The 19866-nt window shown below is 42.3% G+C and overlaps 1 protein-coding gene across 3 annotated transcripts in view; it reads left to right on the forward strand.

Moving 5' to 3' along the window:
• The window catches only part of GGPS1 (geranylgeranyl diphosphate synthase 1), a 172092-nt gene extending 152760 nt beyond the window's left edge, over positions 1–19332 (forward strand). Inside the window, exons 3-4 of one of the 3 annotated variants that reach the window (XM_044075767.1) lie at positions 17788–18405; positions 18759–18956. In XM_044075767.1, coding sequence (XP_043931702.1) covers positions 17788–18405; positions 18759–18902 — 762 coding nt within the window. In that variant the 3' untranslated portion in view covers positions 18903–18956. Of the gene's footprint in view, positions 1–17787; positions 18957–18986 lie in introns of those variants that run through there. The other 2 variants (XM_044075782.1, XM_044075775.1) reach the window with 2 other exon arrangements.
• The last annotated feature ends 534 nt before the right edge of the window (positions 19333–19866 follow it).

Raw genomic sequence — 19866 nt, forward strand, 5'->3', positions numbered from 1 at the left:
CCTCCTTTGGCTTCTCATTTGCCTGCAAACTTATTTCTTAAGGGAGTGCTGCATCTCAGGCCCCCCGGGAAACCCATCCCTCCCAGGACCTGAATTATGTTTTGGAGAAGCTCATGGTGGCCCCATTTGAAGTAGCTTCTGAATCCTGTCTGAAACATTGCACTTGGAAAACAGTACTCCTAGTAGCCTTGACATCAGCTAGAAGAGTGTCAGAGTTGCAGGCCTTCATGGCCATTTCCTTTTTTCTCATCTTCCACAAAGACAGGGTAACCCTTAGGACCAACCCTGCCTTCATGCCCAAGGTGGTCAATGAGCTATCCTTAAATCAAGCTATTCATCTTCCCACCTTTTTGCCCATCCTCAGAGTGACAGTGAGAGAGTCTTACTTTTCTTGGATGTGCATAGACAGCTTTGGGTTTTACAAGACCAAATCTATCAGAAAATCTGACAAGTTGTTTGGCTCCTTTCATCCCAGGGCCCTGGGGAAAGCCGTGACAAAGCAGACAATTTCAGCCTGGATTTCCAGAGCTATTTCCTTCTGCTGCGCATACCATGGGAAACCCTTGGGATCTAAAATTAAAGCACACTTCACTAGGGCTATGGTTTCATCTGGAGCTTTCATTAATGGATTGGACACTGCCACCATTTTAGAGTCAGCTACATGAGCTTCTGTCCCAAGCATTACAAATTGGACCACATTTCCAAATCCAGGGCTGGATTTGCCAGGGCAATCCTCCATGGATTTATAGAAAATAGTTCCAAGCCACCACCCTCTTCTTCCCAGTGAGCTTTGGCACTCACCAAAGAGTTTGGAATACTGCAGCATGAGAATAGGACATAGAATAGCTGTGTAAAATCTTACCATAACCGTAGATGTCTTTCTCTTCCATATTGCAGTAATCCTTCCCCTCTTTTTTTCCCCTTAAACTGTTCCTTCCTGGATGGCACCGGATTTGTACAATTCTCCTGGGACTGGAGTCCAACTGGGGCGCTCATTTCTGAAGTCTGGTACGTGCAGATGTCACTTTTATGGCTTACGTTCCCTTTGCCAACGTCTGACATCCCACATACCCATCAGTGACTAGAAGCTTTTGTATACTGGCAGGACGTTTGGGTAGCAAAAGAGGAAAACCCAAGAGTTTGGAATACTGCAACATGGAAGAGAAGGACATCTATGTTATGGTAAGATTTACACAACTATTATTTCTCAAATATTTGTGTGAGCTACTTAGATTGCTTGACTTATGCTTCCATCAAGGTGCATCTTGCAGCCATCTCAGCTTGTCTGCCTATGGATCCCCCTCTTTCTGCTGTTGTGTTTATGAGCAAACAGTTTCTGAAAGGAGTGATCACAAAGTGTCTAGGTACAGTGGTACATGAGACCCTGTTGCAAGCAAATTCCTCCTTGGGATCTCAGTTTTGTTCCAGAAAAACTGACCTTCACTCACTGTGAACCAGTCTTTCAGGTAGACTTGCATTTCCTTATTTAAGAAACTGTTTTACTTGTTGCTTTGACATCTGCAAGACAAGTATCTGAGTTGCAAGCTCTAATGTTGGGTGAACCCTATCTGTTTCTGCACAGGGATGGGGTTGCATTACCCACTAGTCCTTCATTCATGCCTAAATTACTTTCTGAGTCTGACGTGAATGAAGCCATCAGTCTCCCAGATGTTCTTTGTGTTTCACTGTTGCAGTCATTATATTTGGGTAATTTGCTGGCAGGTTGCCCTCAGTCTGCCTGAATATCAAAGTCTTGGGTCCTGCGTCAGTTGCTGTCTCCTCTTCCATGACGTCAGGTCGTTAGGGGTATAAAACATGCAGCCGATGCCATTTTCTCCAGTCTTTCTTGTCGAGCGGTGCCCGAAGCAGAAGCAGTTCGCAAGTGCCGGCCGACTCCTGAAATTTTCGCATTTGAGTTTCAGAACCGAAGTCTTCAATTAAAGTTAAGTACCCCGTTGGGGAAACTTTTTCTTGCTCCTTACCGATGTCAGTAAAAGTTAATAATTGCATTACTTGTGGGAGGCAAATACCTCATAATGATTTTCATTTGTACTGTATTCCTTGCCTAGGCCCAGATCATAACGTCCCTTGCTGTCGGTTTTGTGCTAGATTTAACCAACGCACTATTAAGTGTCTGTCTGTATATCTTTGCTTCAAAATATTTTGGAAACGGATTTAATTACCCTGAAATGTCGTCGGATAGCAATCCGACTACCGGAGTTCACAAAAAAACGCAAAGAAAAGGACAGAGACAGACTGTCAAGGTCCAAAACCGACGACAAAGCTTCTACTAAGCCAGTCGTCGGTTCTCCGGTACTCAGAGAGGCGCTTTCGCAGCCCCTGATACCTGCTACTTTTGAGTCGCAGGCCTCTACCGAGACCAATGCGGAGTTCGGTATGCCACGAGATTCTCAGAGTATTGTATTCGCGGATGTCTCTCCCTCGGATGGGTCCGGAGCCGCTGAGCAGGCACCAGCTTCTGAGGGTGTTTTCAAGCCTCAGCATTTCTATATAAAACCGACACCTGCTTCAAAAACAAAAACGTCTAAGGCTAAAAAAACGACGCATGAGCCACGTGCTCATGCCTCTATGCCTAAAAAACAGATGATCAAAATGACTGAGGACTTAATTACCTTGATCAGGGGTTCCCAACCCCCCCCCCCCCCGATAAGAGGCCTAGGCAAGACACTGATTATGAATTTTCAGATTAGGTTTCTATTTCTTCTGATCATAATTTTCTATACCTCCCTATGAGGATTCAGATGCAGAAGAATCCATCCCATCTGCATCTCCTCCTGAAGATTATTCTTTTGGGGAAACCTTGCATACTTTAAGGGAGCATTTTCATTGGGAGAGTCAGGATTTCTCGGAATCCAAAAAGAGGCTTAGGGATTTCCTTCTTCTTCAGCATAGGCCTTTGGCTATACCTCCTGTATTAGACATTGTTGGTGATGTGTTTTCGAAATCAGGCATGGCTCCTGATTCCCTACCTCTGGCTCCTAGTAAGCCAGACAGATATTACAGGGTTCCTGACTCCCACAAATGTTTATTAAAAAATCCTGCTGCTGATCCTGAAACTATCCCACAGGGTCCCAAAGGTGTAAAGGCCTCAACATCCAAGAATCCTACCCCCTCTGATAGAGATTCCAGGGCGGTGGATAGATGGGGCAAGAAGGTTTATACGTCTGCAACCTTGGCAGTTAGGGCCTTAAACTGTCAGTTTCATATGCTTAAATATCAACAGCATGTTATGGGATTACTGAAACAGAAAATGGTGTTGATTTCTGAATGTGTGGAAAATAAAGAATTACAGGAATTATTGCATGCAGCAGAACAGGTTGGAAAGCATACTTTGCAAGGTGGTTTTGATTCCTTGGAGGCCTCTTGCAGGGCCGCAGTTACTGGATCTGTGATTAGAAGGCATGCCTGGCTCAAGGAGCAAAATCTGCCTGATCATGTTAAAGCTAAATTGTTGGATGCACTTTTACAGCATGATACTCTGTTTGGTAATAAGGCAGAAGAGGTTTTAAAGAAAATGGAAGACAAAGCTAAATCTATGCAAACTGTATAAGATTTCTTACAACTGCAGCCACCCAGATTCAGTAGACACTGGCCTACTAAAAACTGGTCCTTTCCTGTGTCCAACAGATCATCACAAGGCAAATCCAGGTGCTCAAAGGGCTCTAGATACCAATCACAGGGTTCTTACAGGTCAAAGCAATGGAGTGCAGCTACCTCCAAATCAGGAGGAAACAAAGCGCAACCCTACAGCAAGCAGTCTCAATGACTTCCCTCTACCATCACCAAGCACTTATCTTTTGGCAGCCCCCTTGGGGGGAAAATTAGCACTTCATGCTCAAAATTGGCAGTTAATAACCCAGGTCAAGTGGGTATTAAACATAGTATCCCAGGGATACAGATTTAATTTCCATACCTTGCCAATTCCAAACGGTTGGCCAGATCTGCCACAAAATCAATGGGCAGAGGCTCAGAAACAAGTTACATCCCTCATGGATATGGGGGCTATTCAACCAGTACCAGAACAGGAAAAAAGACAAGGTTTTTATTCAAGACTGTTCCTGGTACCCAGAAAAGACAATGCCTGGCGTCCAATACTGGATTTATCGATTTTGAACACTTTCTTGGACATCCCAAAATTCAAAATGCTGACTTTACAACAGCTTCTGCCCATGCTGGGCAAGAACACTTGGTTAGTGACTCTAGACTTAAAAGAGGCATACCTGTATATCCCAATAAGGGAATCGTGCAGAAGATACCTCCGCTTCAAGGCAGGTTTTATGCACTACCAATTCCCTGCACTGCCCTTTGGCTTATCTACTGCGCCCAGGGTCTTTACAAAGTGCCTGGCACCAGTAATAGCATTTTGCAGACAAAGAAGCATACAAATCTGTCCTTACTTGGACGACTGTCTCATTTAAGCAGAAAACAAGGACATTCTTCTTCAACATCTGGCATTTGTAAAAAGGCTTCTAACATGCCTAGGGTACACAATAAACAAAAAGAAATCACAACTGGTACCCTCTCAAAAAATTACATTCCTGGGTGCAGGCTTGAATACAACTGCCCAGATGGTTTACCTTACGCCAGACAAACAAAGGCAACTGACTATTTACTTCAAACAGATGGCAACAAAAACCCAATTATCTGCAAGACAATTTCTGCAGGCTTTGGGATTCATGGCATCCTGCATTCTGCTAATTCCATATGCAAGACTGCATATGAGGAAACTACAGTGGTATCTAAAAAGTTTATGGAGTTAACATTGTCACAGTCTGGTAACAATGATTCCTCTCATTCCCTGCCTACAACAGGAGTTTCTTTGGTGGGCAGAGACATGTCACCAGAGCATGGGACGGTCTTTCACTCTACCCCCCTGCCACCCAAACCCTAACCACAGACGCATCAGACTATGTGGGGAGATGCATTCAGGGCATATGGAGCCCAAAACAAATGCATCTGCATATCAACCAGAAAGAGATGTTAGCTGTTCAGAATGCCCTGACAGCCTTCAAGGGCTTACTTCATCCAGGACAACTACTGATAAAGACGGACAACACCACGGTTATGTGGTACATAAACAAACAGGGGGGTACACATTCCTACCCCCTTTGCAGACTAGCCATGGCATTGTGGAACACAGCCTTGACTTACCAAGTACATCTTCATGCTCAATTCATGCCAGGAATAGAAAATACTCTGGCAGATGACTTAAGTAGAAATCTTATGGGCCCTCACGAGTGGAAACTGTATCCAGAAGTCTTCAGCATGATAACAGAGAAATGGGGGTAGTCCAGACATAGATCTGTTCGCCTCTCCCCAAAATTATCAACTGGACAAATTCTGCACAAGGACTTATCACAGACAAGCATGGAGAGTGGATGCCCTATCCTTCAGTGGGAAAAACCTATCAGTCTACGCCTTTCCTCCTCTGCCTCTTCTCCCCAAGGTTTTACTAAAGGTCAGGCAGGAATAAACAAAAATGATCCTAATTGCCCCGGACTGGCCTCGCCAGCTCTGGTACCCAATTCTAAGGAATATGTCTCAACTCCGTCCTTGGTACTTGCCTCAAATACCTCAGCTACTGTCTCAGCAGAGCAGTCAAATTCTGCACACTCAGCTCCAAACTCTGAACCTGGCAGCATGGCTGATCATGCAATTATTCAAACTCCTCCTCTCAGTAAAATCTGTGATGGATGTCATTTTGGAAGCCAGAAGGCCTAGTACTAGAAAATCTTATGCTGACAAATGGAAGAGATTCTATGCTTGGAACCAAGCACAAGGAATGGACACAGCAAAGCCAAATATTCCTCAGATTTTACAATACTTGACTGAGATGCTTGATAAGGGCCTATCTTTTTCATCAATATAAATCCATGCCTCGGCCGTCTCGGCTCATTACAACACAGAGCCTCCCATCTTTTCTCATCCTCTGCTAAAACAGTATCTTAGATGGGCCAGAAATGTAAAGCCTCCCAGAAGATCACCAGCTCCTGCATGGGACCTCAATTTTGTGCTGGAAAAGCTCACCCTGCCTCCTTTTGAACCAGCAGCTACTGCGGATATAAAGCTTTTATCTTGGAAAACAGCTTTCCTTCTTGCAATCACTTCAGCAAGAAGGGTTTCAGAACTACAGGCCCTCATGGCTGTGGAGGCTTTTATTACATTTTACCCAGGCAGGGTGTCCCTCGGGACCAATCCTTCCTTTATGCCTAAGGTGGTATCCAGTGTGGCTCTTAACCAAACTATTCACCTGGTAACTTTTTACCCAAATCCGCAGAACAAGGGGGAGCGGATTCTGCATTTCTTGGATGTACACAGACAACTGAGATTCTACTTAAACAGGACCAAATCTCTAAGAAAGTCTGAGCAACTACTGGTAGCATTTGCTGCAGGATCAGAGGGGAAGGCTATTTCAAAGCAGACTGTTTCAAAGTGGATAAGCCACTGTATTTGTTTCTGCTACTTGCATCATGGTAAACCGGCGCCCAAGGGAATCAGGTCACATTCCACCAGGGCTGCATATTCCTCAGCAGCTTTTCTCAGAGGAGTTCCAACCAAAGACATTCTAGAAGCTGCTACTTGGAGCTCTGTTCATACATTTAGAAAGCATGATCATTTGCCTCTTTTCTCAAAGTCCAGGGTAGGCATTGCCACTGCAGTTCTGCAGGGCCTTATAGCCGCTCCTAATGCTATAGTTCCAGCCTCCCATCCATAGCTTTGGGATTCTACCCAAATGTAATGACTGCAACAGTGAAACACGAAGAACATAGTACAGTTGTGTACACTTACCATAAATGTAGATATTCGAGGGTATTCACTGTTGCAGTCCGGGTTACCCACGCCACCCCCCTTTTTTCTAGAACTTCTCTTTCCTTCACTATATTCTAAAGCCTTTGTGGTGTATTTGCTTTTAGATGAAGGTAAAGTTTATGTTGGTACAATTGCATTTATATTTATATATATATATATAGATATATATATATATATATCTATCTATATATATATATATATATATATATATATATATATATATATATGTGTGTGTGTGTGTGTATTTTTTTTTTTTGCTCTCATTCCACCAGGGCTGCATCTACTTCTGCAGCCTTTCTCAGAGGGGTTCCTACCAGAGACATTCTAGAAGCTGCTACCTGGAGCTCAGTTCATAAGCTCACCAAACATTATCATTTACCTCTCTTCTCTAAATCCAGAGCAGTCTTTGCCACTGCTGTCCTGCAGGGCCTTATAGCCGCACCTAATGCTGTATAAATCCATCCTCCCAACCATAGCTTTGGGATTCTACCCAAATGTAATGACTGCAACAGTGAAACACGAAGAACATAGTACAGTTATGTACACTTACCATAAATGTAAATGCTCGAGTGTATTCACTGTTGCAGTCTTCGTTACCCTCCCTCCAGCCCCCTGATTTTTCTCTAACTATACCTCTCATTTTTGTTACTATCTTTAAAAGCCTTTTTGGTGTATTTGCTTTTGTTTGGAGGTATATGTTTTTGTGTTTTTTTATTAAACAGATATATATATATATATATATATATATATATATATATATATATATATATGTATATATATATATATATATATATATATGTATATATGTATATATATGTATATATATATAAATATATATGTATATATATATAAATATATATATATATATATATATATGTATATATATATATATATATATATATGTATGTATATATATATATATATATATATGTATATATATATATATATATATATATATGTATATATGTATATATATATATATATATATATATATATATATATATGTATTGCTTCCCATTTGGGGGGCACCTGACATCTGGGGCAAGAAAAACTGAAAAAAAATGGCGTCGGCTGCATGTTTTATAGCCCTGACTACCTGACGTCATGGAAGAGGAGACCGCAACCGACGCAGGACCCAAGACTTTGATATTCAGGCCGACTGAGGGCAACCTGCCAGCAGATTACCCAAATGTAATGACTGCAACAGTGAATACACTCGAACATCTACATTTATGGTAAGTGTACACAACTGTACTTTTTCTTCCCAGAGCTAAAAAGCAAAGGAGAACAGATTCTGTGTACATTGGATGTGCACAGGTAGCTCAGGTACTTCCTCGACAGAAAAAGTTTTTTTAGGAAGGCTAAACAGCTGTTCATTTCTTATACTGGGACTAATAGTCCAGCCTATACCTAAACAGACTTGTGTTCAGATGGTTGTCCTCTGCTATTGCTTTTTTTGCTATTCCCACCATGGTATACGTATTCCAGGCAGAGTTAAGGTACATTCTACCAGGGCCTTGTTCTCTGATGGCATAGTTAAAAGGGTTGGAGTGTGGAATTATTTTAGAGGCAGCAACTTGTTCCTGTATTCATACCTTCACAAAGTACTACAAATTGGATTTCTTCTCTAGGTCCAGGACAAGTTTTGCTTAGGACAGTTCTCCAGGGGCTCCTGCGCCCTTATTTTCCCTCCTCTCAGGTGGGGTGAGTTTTGGGAATCTACTGATGGGCAACTGCAGCTGTGAGAATGAAGAACATAGTGCAGATGTGTAAGTCCTAGTTATTCTTAATGGTAAATGTTTGATTTTCTTATAGCAATATTGTGATCAACACCAAAAAACAAATTAAGGTGTGCACACAGGTTTAAAAGTAGCCACATTCCAGTGGCTGTCCATAGATGGCACTAAATTAAACAAATGCTGCACACCAATAAACAACATAATTAAAACATTTAAGTCCATTCACAGTTTAAAACATGATAGTAATATAAAAACTGGTTATGAGGAAGGGATTATAAGGGAAAAGATTTGGCTAACAGAAGACTTAAAACTACAGTCACACTGTATATATGGATTCACTTTAGAAGCTCGAAATACTGAAATATCGAATTTCAGTATTTCGCGCCCATAAAGTTGAATTCCGGAAAGAACGAAAACTCAGAAGCACGAAATTCAAAATCTTGCATTCCTGAGATTTTGAATTATCGCTTCTGCTGCACACAAACGCACACCTTCCTCCCCACACACAAACACAAGCTCTGTCCTACATAAAAGCAGGGGGGCAAGCCCTCCTGCACCCCCCATGTGGGGAGCTGCACCCCCCCCACTTATATATTTTAACTCCGAGGTCGCAGTACATACAAAAACACACAAAACACCACCACACAAGCTACAGTCTCCTCGCACACATACATCACAGTAACAAAACACACACCACAGCCCCTACCCAAACCCCTTAACATGTAAGTACTTACCTGAATCCATAACCACAAAAAAACACCAGAAGCGCTAATTCAAAATCTCTGGGGTGCAAGATTTTGAATTTTGCGCTTCTGAGTTTTCGTTCTTTCCAGAATTCGACTTTATGGTCGCAAAATACTGAAATTCGATATTTCAATATTTCAAGCTTCTAAAGTGAATCCATATCGAGACATGGAATTGACATGGTTTCCTTTAAGGCCATGTAGCCTGGTGTAGCAAAATGCAATGATGAATTGTGTGGAAAAATATAAACACACCTAAAATGTGAATATTTAGTAGGCTGTAGATGAGAAATATGACTTATGTAAACAGTTGTTAGCATTTAACAAAATAGAAACGACTCCATTGGCATATGCAATAGGAACTAAAATATGACAGCCAGCAGTCTAATTTAAGTTGTAATTTTAACCCACAGAATGTCTGCATTATAAACGTCAAATCATTATGGTGATTTAAACTTAACTAAAGCATAAAATGTGGACTTTAATTTGGTTTGAAGATCATCATTTCACTTAAGACAGTATTTGATTATAAATATAGACTTTGTATAAGCTGTATAGTGAGAGAAAGTATTAAAAAACTGTACTTTATACCAAAATGTGTAGTACAGGGAGTCAAAAGCTGCTAAGTGAGGTTGAAGTATACTAGCCGTAATTAGTGACTGAATCAAAGCTGCATGAACCAAGAGGGAATAAGGTAACCAAATTTCTATTTGAGACTAATTTTAACCCAGAATATGCTTGCAAAACATCAAAGACATAGTAATGAAAACTTAAGACAGTAATAAAATGAAGAGTGTAATCTGGTTTGACATTTATCATAACTAGAGAGAGAATTTGTTTGCAGTGTATCATATGTCCTTCTATTCCTATGTTGCAGTATTCTTAGTGTGGGATTTCCTGCCTTAGGCGACCCGAACGTCGGCTCCTATACAAAAGCTTCAGCTTGGCTGTTGTAGTTGTGTGGGATGTCACACATAGAAGCATAAACCAAGGACCTTAAATGTGACGTCTGCGTGCACAGACCTCAGAATTTTTCATCCGCAGACCACTGTCACATCGTGTGCTTCGCTCCTTCACCACAAGACGTCTAAAAGCTAAGTACCTCGTTGGGGTTTTCTCTTTTTTGACCTCAAGCTAAAGCTTGGTTTGTTGTAGTAGTAAACTTTAGCCGATGTCAGCAAAAAAGAGCAAATGCCAATGCGGGTGCCAGGTACCCCATAAAGATCTGCACGACCGCTGCGTTTTTTGCCTAGGCTAAGAGCACGGTCACACCAATTGCTCTGCCATTCCTTCATTCCTAACACCCTACGTAGCCATCTGGCTACACTTAATCTATACCTAAAAAAACAGCGACTTAAAAAATTAGTGCTAAGGATGGATCCCGTTTCGGAAGCCCTGACTGAACCTCCGCAGAAGAAAGCCAAGATTCCAAGGGCCCACTTTCACTGCTGCTCTGCTTTCGGACACCCCACCAGCTACCTATTTAGGAGTTGAGGGATGTCCGACAGATCCTACTTTGGCAACCTTCGAGAAAGCTGCTTCGCAGTTGATGACAAGCACATCCACAGAGCTTACCCAGACATTGGCTACCATCGAGGGGGAACCAGACACAGCTGGGCCTCCAACTCCCCTCCGGACACCACTACCCTTAGTCAGGTATCCGATTCCAGGCCTATGCCTAAGACTACCCCAGTTAAAAAGAAACAGAAAACCAAACATCTGGCTACACCTGCCGAAGGCCTACCTGATTGGCAGTACTTCACCTCATCTTTGATGCAGGCCTTCATGGACCTTAGGCCCTCAGCCTCTTCTCCATCTATTCTTCCTCTCCTCAGCCCTAGGCCTGTCTCTGTCTCCCCTATTCCACCGTCTACTTCACAAGACAGGGAAGAAGAGCAAGAAACTTATTATTCATCTTCTGATGAATCAATATCTTATACCTCCCAAATAGCCGCTTCTCAAGAGTATCACTCCCTAGATGAAGAATCCATCGAAGGGGACTCCCATCCAGAGGATATCACCTTTGGAGAGACCATAACCAAAATAAAGGAATACTTCAAATGGGACACCTCTCAAATGTCTGATACTCAAAAAAAGGTGTTTTGAACTGTTACAGGTGGAATCTCTCCCCTTTCTGCCATTCCTCCTATCATCCCTGCTTATTTAGATGCCTTTTTCTCAGCATCTAAGACACCAGACTCTCAGCCACCTGCCCTTAAGAGGCCATATTGCTTCTACAAAGTGCCTGATGACCAGAAAGTTCTAGTCAAACCACCTCTGGCAGACCCTGCTGTGATTGCTATATCACCTGATAATCCAGACTGATTCTGTCTACCTCTCTCTTACCTACAGACAAGGACAGCAAAACCATGGATAGAATTGGAAAGAAGGTATACACCTCTTCCACACTGGCCTTTAGAGCCATCAACTATCAAACTCATATGACCAAATATGTTCTGAACCTTGTCTCTCAACCTTCTACTCTGCTGGCTGCTACTCCAGACTGCCTCACTAAATCGGACATCTCCTCCGAACTATCTCTGGCTGCCCAAGTAGCCAGACACTCCATTAGATGTAGTTATGATGCTGCAGAGGCCTCTGCACGATCTGCAGCCTCTGCCACTGTACTTCGAAAATATTCTTGGCTACATCTGTAACACTTACCAGAGGGCTTCAAGTCTAAAATCTTAGCTGCCCCTCTGGACCCTAACTTTTTGTTTGGAAAACAGTCAGCAGAACTTTTCAAAAATCTACAAGAAAAGAGTAAGTAATTGCAAGACATCAAGCATCTTCTGGTGTCTCCCATTCCCAAATATTACAGAAATTACCCTGCCAAAGCCACCTTTGTCAGAAGACTCTACTACCTCTTCCAAACACAGAAGAGGGGCCAGAAGACAAACCCCTTCCAGGCCAGCTGTCTCACAGCCCCCCCCCAACTAGACAGCCCTTTCAAGACAGAGGAGGACCCTACAATGTGTGACTGCCTTGCCCACCTCCCCCTTTCTGCCTGCCTGTCCCACTGCCTCCCCTTTTGGAAAACCATCACTACAGATACATGGGTTCTGGCTATAATTCAAAAAGGATACTTCCTCTCTTGGAAAGAAAGGCCACCCTTAAGGGACATCCACTTCCCCCCAAGAAATCGGACACACCTCTTCCCACAGATTCTGCAATATCTTCTGAACCTGGGCACAATAGAACCAGTCCCTCCAGGGCAGGAAGGAAAAGGCTTCTATTCAAGACTGTTTCTGGTCAAAGAAAGATGGACCAAGGAGACCCATTCCAGACTTTTCCTTTTTAAACCTATTCTTAAAGGTTCCCACCTTCTGAATGTTGTCCCTACAGAATTTACTCCCTCTTATACTAGCCCAGGCTTTCATGACCACACTTGACCTGAAAGAAGCCTATCTGCACATACCCATTCAACCTTTCCACAGGAAATTCTTGCATTTTTGTGGACCTTCCTCTCACTTTCAATTTACCGCATTGCCCTTTGGTTTGTCCACTGCTTCCAGAGTGTTCACAAAATGCCTGGCACCTGCCATAGCCTGTTAAAGAACACAAGGGATTCAGATGTATCCCTAACTGGACCACATCCTGATCCTAGAAGATTGCAAGGAAACCCTGCTAATCCATCTAAAGTTCACCATTTGCCTATTTCAAAGACTGGGGTTCACTCTCAACTTCCAAAAATCTTCCTTGACCCCCAGAACAAGACAAAACATTTCTGGGTTGCAGGATCAGGACAGACATAATGAAAGCCTTTCTTCTCCAGGACAAAGTCATCTCCCTGTCCTCCCACTTTAGAACCATTTTGCAGACCCAGCGGATATCTGCAAGGCAATTCCTACGAATCCTGGGCCTAATGGCAGCCACCACTCCCATGCTGTCACTATCTAGAATGCACATGCAAAAGTTGCAGTGGTATCTAAAAAAAAAAAAAAGTATGGTCACAGCACCGGCATCATTAGAGCAAGAAATCACACTCTTACCCTGCCTACAGTCATGGCTAAAATAGTGGATTCAGCAAATTCAGCTGAACCTAGGCATTCCACTGCAGTTACCCACTCCAAATCAATTCATGCATACAGATGCATCAGACCTAGGATGGGGAGCCACAATGTCAAACTACAGGATTCAAGCAAAGTGGCACCCTTCCATAAAGAACAAACATATCAACGTGAGGGAAATGACAGCAGTCCTTCTGGCACTGAAAGCCTTCCTTCCCCTCTTACAACCAGATGTTCTCCAAATAATAACCGACAACACCACAGTTATGTGGTACCTCAACAAGCAGGGAGGAACAAAAGCATTCAGCCTCTGCAGACTGACCTTAGTAATCTGGGACCTAGTCTCACAACACAAACTGTCCCTGCAGGTATCTTGCATCCCCTCACAGGACAACAAACAAGCAGACCTTCTCAGCAGGACATCCTCTCCAAATCACGAATGGATGCTGAACAGGAATGTATTTCTAGATATTGGCCATCGGTGGGGCACACCTCAAGTAGATTTGTTTGCCTCCCCCAGAACAGACAACTGCAGACTTGCTGTTCCAAAACCCACTCCCCACTAGCTTGGAGAGTAAATGCATTCAGCATTTCTTGGAAGGGGAGGTTTCGGCCTTTCCACCCTTCCCATTAATTGAAAAAGTCCTCCTGAAAATCAGGAGCGACAAACCAAAAATCTTGCTGGTGACCCCCTACTGGCTCCCCCTACTTTTCAGTCTAGCCAAGGGCAATCACCACAAGTTACCCGACAAGGTGGACCTTCTGACACAGCAGAAAGGAACTCTCATTCACCCACACTTACAGATGTTGGCACCGACACTGTGGGTGATAAACTTCTAATTTCCTTCAGGCACCACTACTCAGAGGATGTGCTTTCAGTCCAGAGGGAGGCCAGGAAATCTTACTTAGCTAAATAGGAGAGATTTTCCAAATGGTGTCTGGGCAAGGGCAGGGATCCATGCATCGCAGATCCACTCCTAGTTATTGCTTATGTGTGTCACCTAGTTAAGAGGGGGCTTTCATGCTCTTCAGTGAAAGTCCACCTTTCAGCAATCTCAGCCTGCCTGCCTCTAGACCCTCCCCTACCAGCCAAGATCAATGTTAAGCTATTCTTAAAGGGAGTTTTGCACATCAGGCAACCAAGAAAACCCATCCCACCACCCTGGGACCTGAATTTCATCCTTGAAAAACTAACACAGTCTCCTTTTGAACCCGCCAGTATGGCCACTCTACAAATTTGTACATTCAGGACAGTTCTGCTAGTGGCTATAACTTCAGCCAGAAGGGTGTCAAAATTACAGGCCGCAATGTCCTGCCTTCCATACACTAACTTCCACAAGGGCAGGGTAACCCTACGAACCAACCCTTCATTTATGCCCAAAGTGGTCAACGATCTGTCCCTAAACCAATCCATTCATCTACCCACCTTCTTCCCCTCTCCCTTCAATGAAAGTGAGAGGATACTGCACTCCCTAGATGTACACAGACAGCTAAGGTTTTACCTAGACAAAACCAAATCCATAAGGAAATCCAATCAGCTCTTTATTTTCTTCCACCCCAGGGCCTGTGGCAAGGTAGTCCCCAAACAATCAATCGCATGTTGGATTAGAAAAACTGTTTGCTTACGTTATTCTCTCCATAACAAAAAACTCCCACAGGGTGTAAAAGCTCACTCTGCCAGGGCAGTAGCAACCTCCAGAGCCTTCCTAAAAGGCCTGGACTCTGCATCCATCCTGGAAGCAGCCACATGGTCCACCATTCACACTTTCACCAAACACTACAAGTTAGACAATATCTCCAGAGCACGTGCAGATTTTACCAGAGCAGTTCTGCAGGGCTTTGTGGAATCAGCTTCTTCTACCTCCTTCCTTCTAAGCTGTGGTACTCCCCCACACCAAGAATACTGCAACATAGGACTAGAAGGACATAGAATAGTTGTGTAAAATCTTACCATAACCATAAATGTGCTTCTCTTCCATGTTGCAGTATTCCTTCCCACCCACCTAACCCCCTTATCTTTCTCTCTCGCTCATTACTGACATATTCTGGGTCTCTTGGTGGCTATACCCTACCCTATGACCAGTTTAACCACCTAATGGCTGTGTAATCCTATTGCTGACATCACTGGCTACTCTACTGGGACCTGTCCAGCTGTGATTTCAAGTTTTGAAGTCTGTGCATGCAGATGTCACATTTAAGGTCCCTGGTTTATGGTCCTACGTGTGATGTCCCACACAACTACAGTAGCCAAGCTGAAGCTTTTGTATAGGAACCGACGTTTGGGTCACCTGGGGTGGGAAATCCCTCACCAAGAATACTGGAACATGGAAGAGAAGGACATCTATGGTTATGGTAAGATTTTGCACAACTATTCTTTCATCATGATCCTGGGGATAGTTTGAGAAAAGACAGAATTTTAAACTGGAAAGTATAACTTCCAGAATCCAAAGGAACAAAAGTTGAGAAATACAGACAACAGGTGTAATGACCAAGAGTTAAGTCTGCATGTACCAGCAGATGAATGTGGAAGAGTTTATGGATCACTTAGTTTGAAGAGAGTCAGCACTTTAGTAAGGGGCCAATTAAAAAACAGCATCTTGTCTGTAAATCCAGAGGCATACATCAATTAAAAAAGAGCAGTGTGTTTAGCTTTGGGCTTATTGGAGTTAAAATGTGGAAAAAATGGTTGGATAAATGAAACTGCAGTCGAGAATGCCAGAGTTTATAGTTAGCACTGGAAGAAATTTGACTGATATGCACTCTTAAGTAAAAATATTAAGAGAAATTACAAGAGAGGTCCTGGTGCAACATTGCCATGAATGAATGTAAGCTTCCAGCTCCACATTCAGTAAAAGGCAATGCTTTAGTTTTAAATAATAGGCTTGGCTGCTCTGGGGCAGTGCTATTAGTTTAAGGGATGGCATCTGCACCTGCCTCAATGCAGGCTGAGCTGCATTTGTAAACTTTATCTCTGTTTTCTCATCAGTGTCGCAAAAGACTTGTCTGTCTTTGGATTGTCAGCTTCTCATCATTTATCTGGGCAAGGCATAGGGATCGTAGGTCACTGTAAGATGTCATTTCCAGAGACTTGCTGCCTCTGATGAAGTGAAAGAAAGAAACACAAATGCAGGATGAAGGATTTGAATCCTCCCTAAATGATCAGAAATTGGGAACATTTTGGAGGTGTTCAAGCAAAACAGGTAGATGGTCCATTGACCCCCTCCCCCCACTTTACCCCAGCACATCCTGCAGGAAATCTTCCTGCAACCCCATTCCCCAGCTTCATCCTGGTGGTCCACCCCAGGTAATAAGATTGTGTGACTAGTGGTTAAAACAGCATGGAAAGCCCCTGTTATTTTCATGCCAATCCCAGAAAAGACCAGATAAGATCCATCAGCCTCCCAAGGACTGGACCTGCTGCGCACGTGGAACTGCTGAGCACAGACACTTCAGACTTAATTGCTGCAGTGGCTATAATCAAAAGGCTCCTACACCTAAATGTCCAGCTGTCCATTTGCCAAATAATCTTAAGAGCTGGACAGATAAGGAAGCGAGTTTACTCACCCTGCCTTTCTTCCATGAGCGTAGTAAACTATAGCCCATGTTGTGTTTTCCCGTGAGTTGGCAGATAAAATGAACCATTGATTAGGAAGATTGTCTGATGGAAAGTTTGATTGCTACCCGCCATACTTCTTTCCCATAATACTGTGAATGGTATTTATGGTTTAGCCAAGCTCCACCACACACCTGGTTATGTCTTCTTGATTTCACTCAGGATGCCAAAGCAGCCTTTACAAATGCTCCTTTTGATGGATCAGTGTTAGTCCAGCAGTTAACATTGAACTGGAGAAGGTGGAATGGATGGGTAAGATTATCACAACCCTTGTTATCAAATTTGAATTCTTCAGCTCTGTAGAGGTCCCAGCACTTATGGTTTTGGCTCAGCTAGCAGGAAGGAAATAATGAAGGTTCTAGGAGGCATTGACGAGTGTGTCAACTTCCAAAATGTTTACCATTCCTAGGGTAGTAATAGAAGAACCAGGAATACATTGACCCTTCTGTTTTTTGGTGGGGGAGAGCGAAGAGCAGCAGTCCAATACTGGAGCAAACAGGTGATCCGCTGTGGTGACCCCTAACTGGGGAAAAGCCGAAAGAAGAAGTGTACTGTCTGCTTCCCACATTACTTCATCAAATGTGCTGCATGATTTCATTGTAACCGGGTGTCGTCTGTTTAAGAAAGTTGAGAGGGCTGCATGATTTGTACTCATTACAATAGAAATACTGAATATAGATCTCTGTCTTGTGGATGTGTGCATCTTTTGGAGGCAGAAAACAGCAGACCTAGTAATAGTGATTGTAGTCACTTGGTACTGTGCCTGAGCACATGTTTTGGGTATGGAAAGTATTGTCTTTGTCACTTGTCTTGAAATGATCTTCCGCTAACTAATATTTCATTTGTATTAGGTTATCATTGAAGTGACAGAGATGTTACACAATGCCAGTTTGCTCATTGATGACATTGAAGACAACTCCAAGCTGCGACGAGGCTTTCCAGTAGCTCACAGTATTTATGGAATTCCATCTGTAATAAATTCAGCCAACTATGTTTACTTCTTGGGTCTGGAAAAAGTTCTGACACTAGATCATCCAGAGGCTGTTAATGTTTTTACCAGACAGCTGTTAGAGCTGCACCGTGGCCAAGGATTGGATATTTACTGGAGGGATACGTACACTTGTCCTACAGAAGAGGAGTATAAAGCTATGGTTCTGCAGAAAACAGGAGGACTTTTTGGTTTGGCTGTAGGACTCATGCAGCTATTTTCAGACTATAAGAAGGATCTAAAGCCACTGCTTAATACACTTGGACTGTTTTTTCAAATACGGGATGATTATGCCAATTTACATTCCAAGGAATATAATGAAAACAAAAGTTTTTGTGAGGATTTAACTGAGGGAAAGTTTTCATTCCCTACTATTCATGCTATATGGTCTAGGCCAGAAAGTACACAAGTGCAAAATATTTTGCGAAAACGAACAGAAAATGTAGATATAAAAAAATACTGTATAGATTATCTTGAGAAGGTAGGTTCATTTGATTACACTAAGAGTACTTTGGCAAAGCTTGAAGCTGAAGCAAAAAGTCAAATTGAAGATCTTGGGGGTAACCCAGAACTAGCAGCCTTAATAGTTTTTTTAAGCAAACTGTACAAAGAAGAAAATTAATTGTATGAGCCTTATGTGTTGCTGCAGGTTGTTTGCCTTATACATATGTTATAATATTTCAGGGTTTGTAATATAGCCTAGTGAGTTGTCATATGTATTTATTTAAGAAACCATTGTTTGTTGTTGTTTTGAATTCTATAGAAAAATTGTATTTACGCAGCTTTATGACATTAGTAATCCAACATATTTTCTTGCCCTTACTGTTCTGACAGAGTGGTCGCATTCACAGTCTTAAAGCAGAAGTAGTAAAATCTCAAGTACCAGACAAAGAAGGTCTGAACGTAAAAAGCTTGAAAAGAAATGCTGAAAAGATATCAAATAGGTCTGAACGTAAAAAGCTTGAAAAGAAATGCTGAAAAGATATCAAATTCATCAGAAATAAAACATGCAAATAATGCTAGTAAATTTAAGTCATTTTGTTTTATTTTTTTTATTTGCAGGGGGAAGGCCACCCCAACACACAGATACACCCATGCTTCTAACTCTGCGAAAAGATTATTAGAGTTTTCAAAACTGAATATTTCCTACACCCAGTCAAGTTTACAATCTCAGAGTTGGACTATAAAAAAGAGGGGTGTTGCGGAGATGCAGAGGAGTTTACCTTTACAAAAATCCAGTTACATGATTTGATGTGAACATGTAACATTAATATTTCTACTTTTCGCAGTTCACAACAAAGTTGCACAATGCCAGCTTAAATAACTGTTTGGTATTGGTTTCCTTTAACTTTTTAGTCAAAGTGATATGCTCATTTTAGATGGAAATATCAGTTGTAATTAAAACATCCAGAAGCATCTGTTATATTTCATTGTAATTTTATAAAATCTGCCATATGGTAAACTTCTTGTTTCCAGATGCAGTCCGATGCCATTTTCAGTTCAGGTCATAAAGCAGTGTTATACACATTTCTAGACGAGGAGAAAAAAAAGGAAGGCAAGGTTTTCCACTTTGGAATGGAGCATCTCTTGAGCATTTTTTGCAGGGTTTACAGGCTTTTGTGTGCTTTTTTTGATTTTCCTGATATTCTTTGCTTCAGAATTTGTAGCTTATTGATTATAACTGTTACCCTATGTGTGCAGTTGTAGATCAGTTAACAAATACAGCGACTTTTTGTTTGCTGAACTGTTTTAGCTTTTTTCTGAAACAGAAGTGATTGATGTCCTTCTATTCCAATGTTACAGTATTCACTAATGGGTTTACCCTTCTTCTGATCAGCTTGTCCAGCCAGGTTTCCAAAGCTTTTCCAGTCCCAGATGGCGCATTGGACTTCTGACGTGTTGGCAGGTACGTGGGCCATAAATGTGATGTCTGCGTGCACCG

Source organism: Protopterus annectens, chromosome 1.part1, assembly GCF_019279795.1.
Source record: "Protopterus annectens isolate FY-2018-M chromosome 1.part1, PAN1.0, whole genome shotgun sequence".
Taxonomy (NCBI): domain Eukaryota; kingdom Metazoa; phylum Chordata; order Ceratodontiformes; family Protopteridae; genus Protopterus; species Protopterus annectens.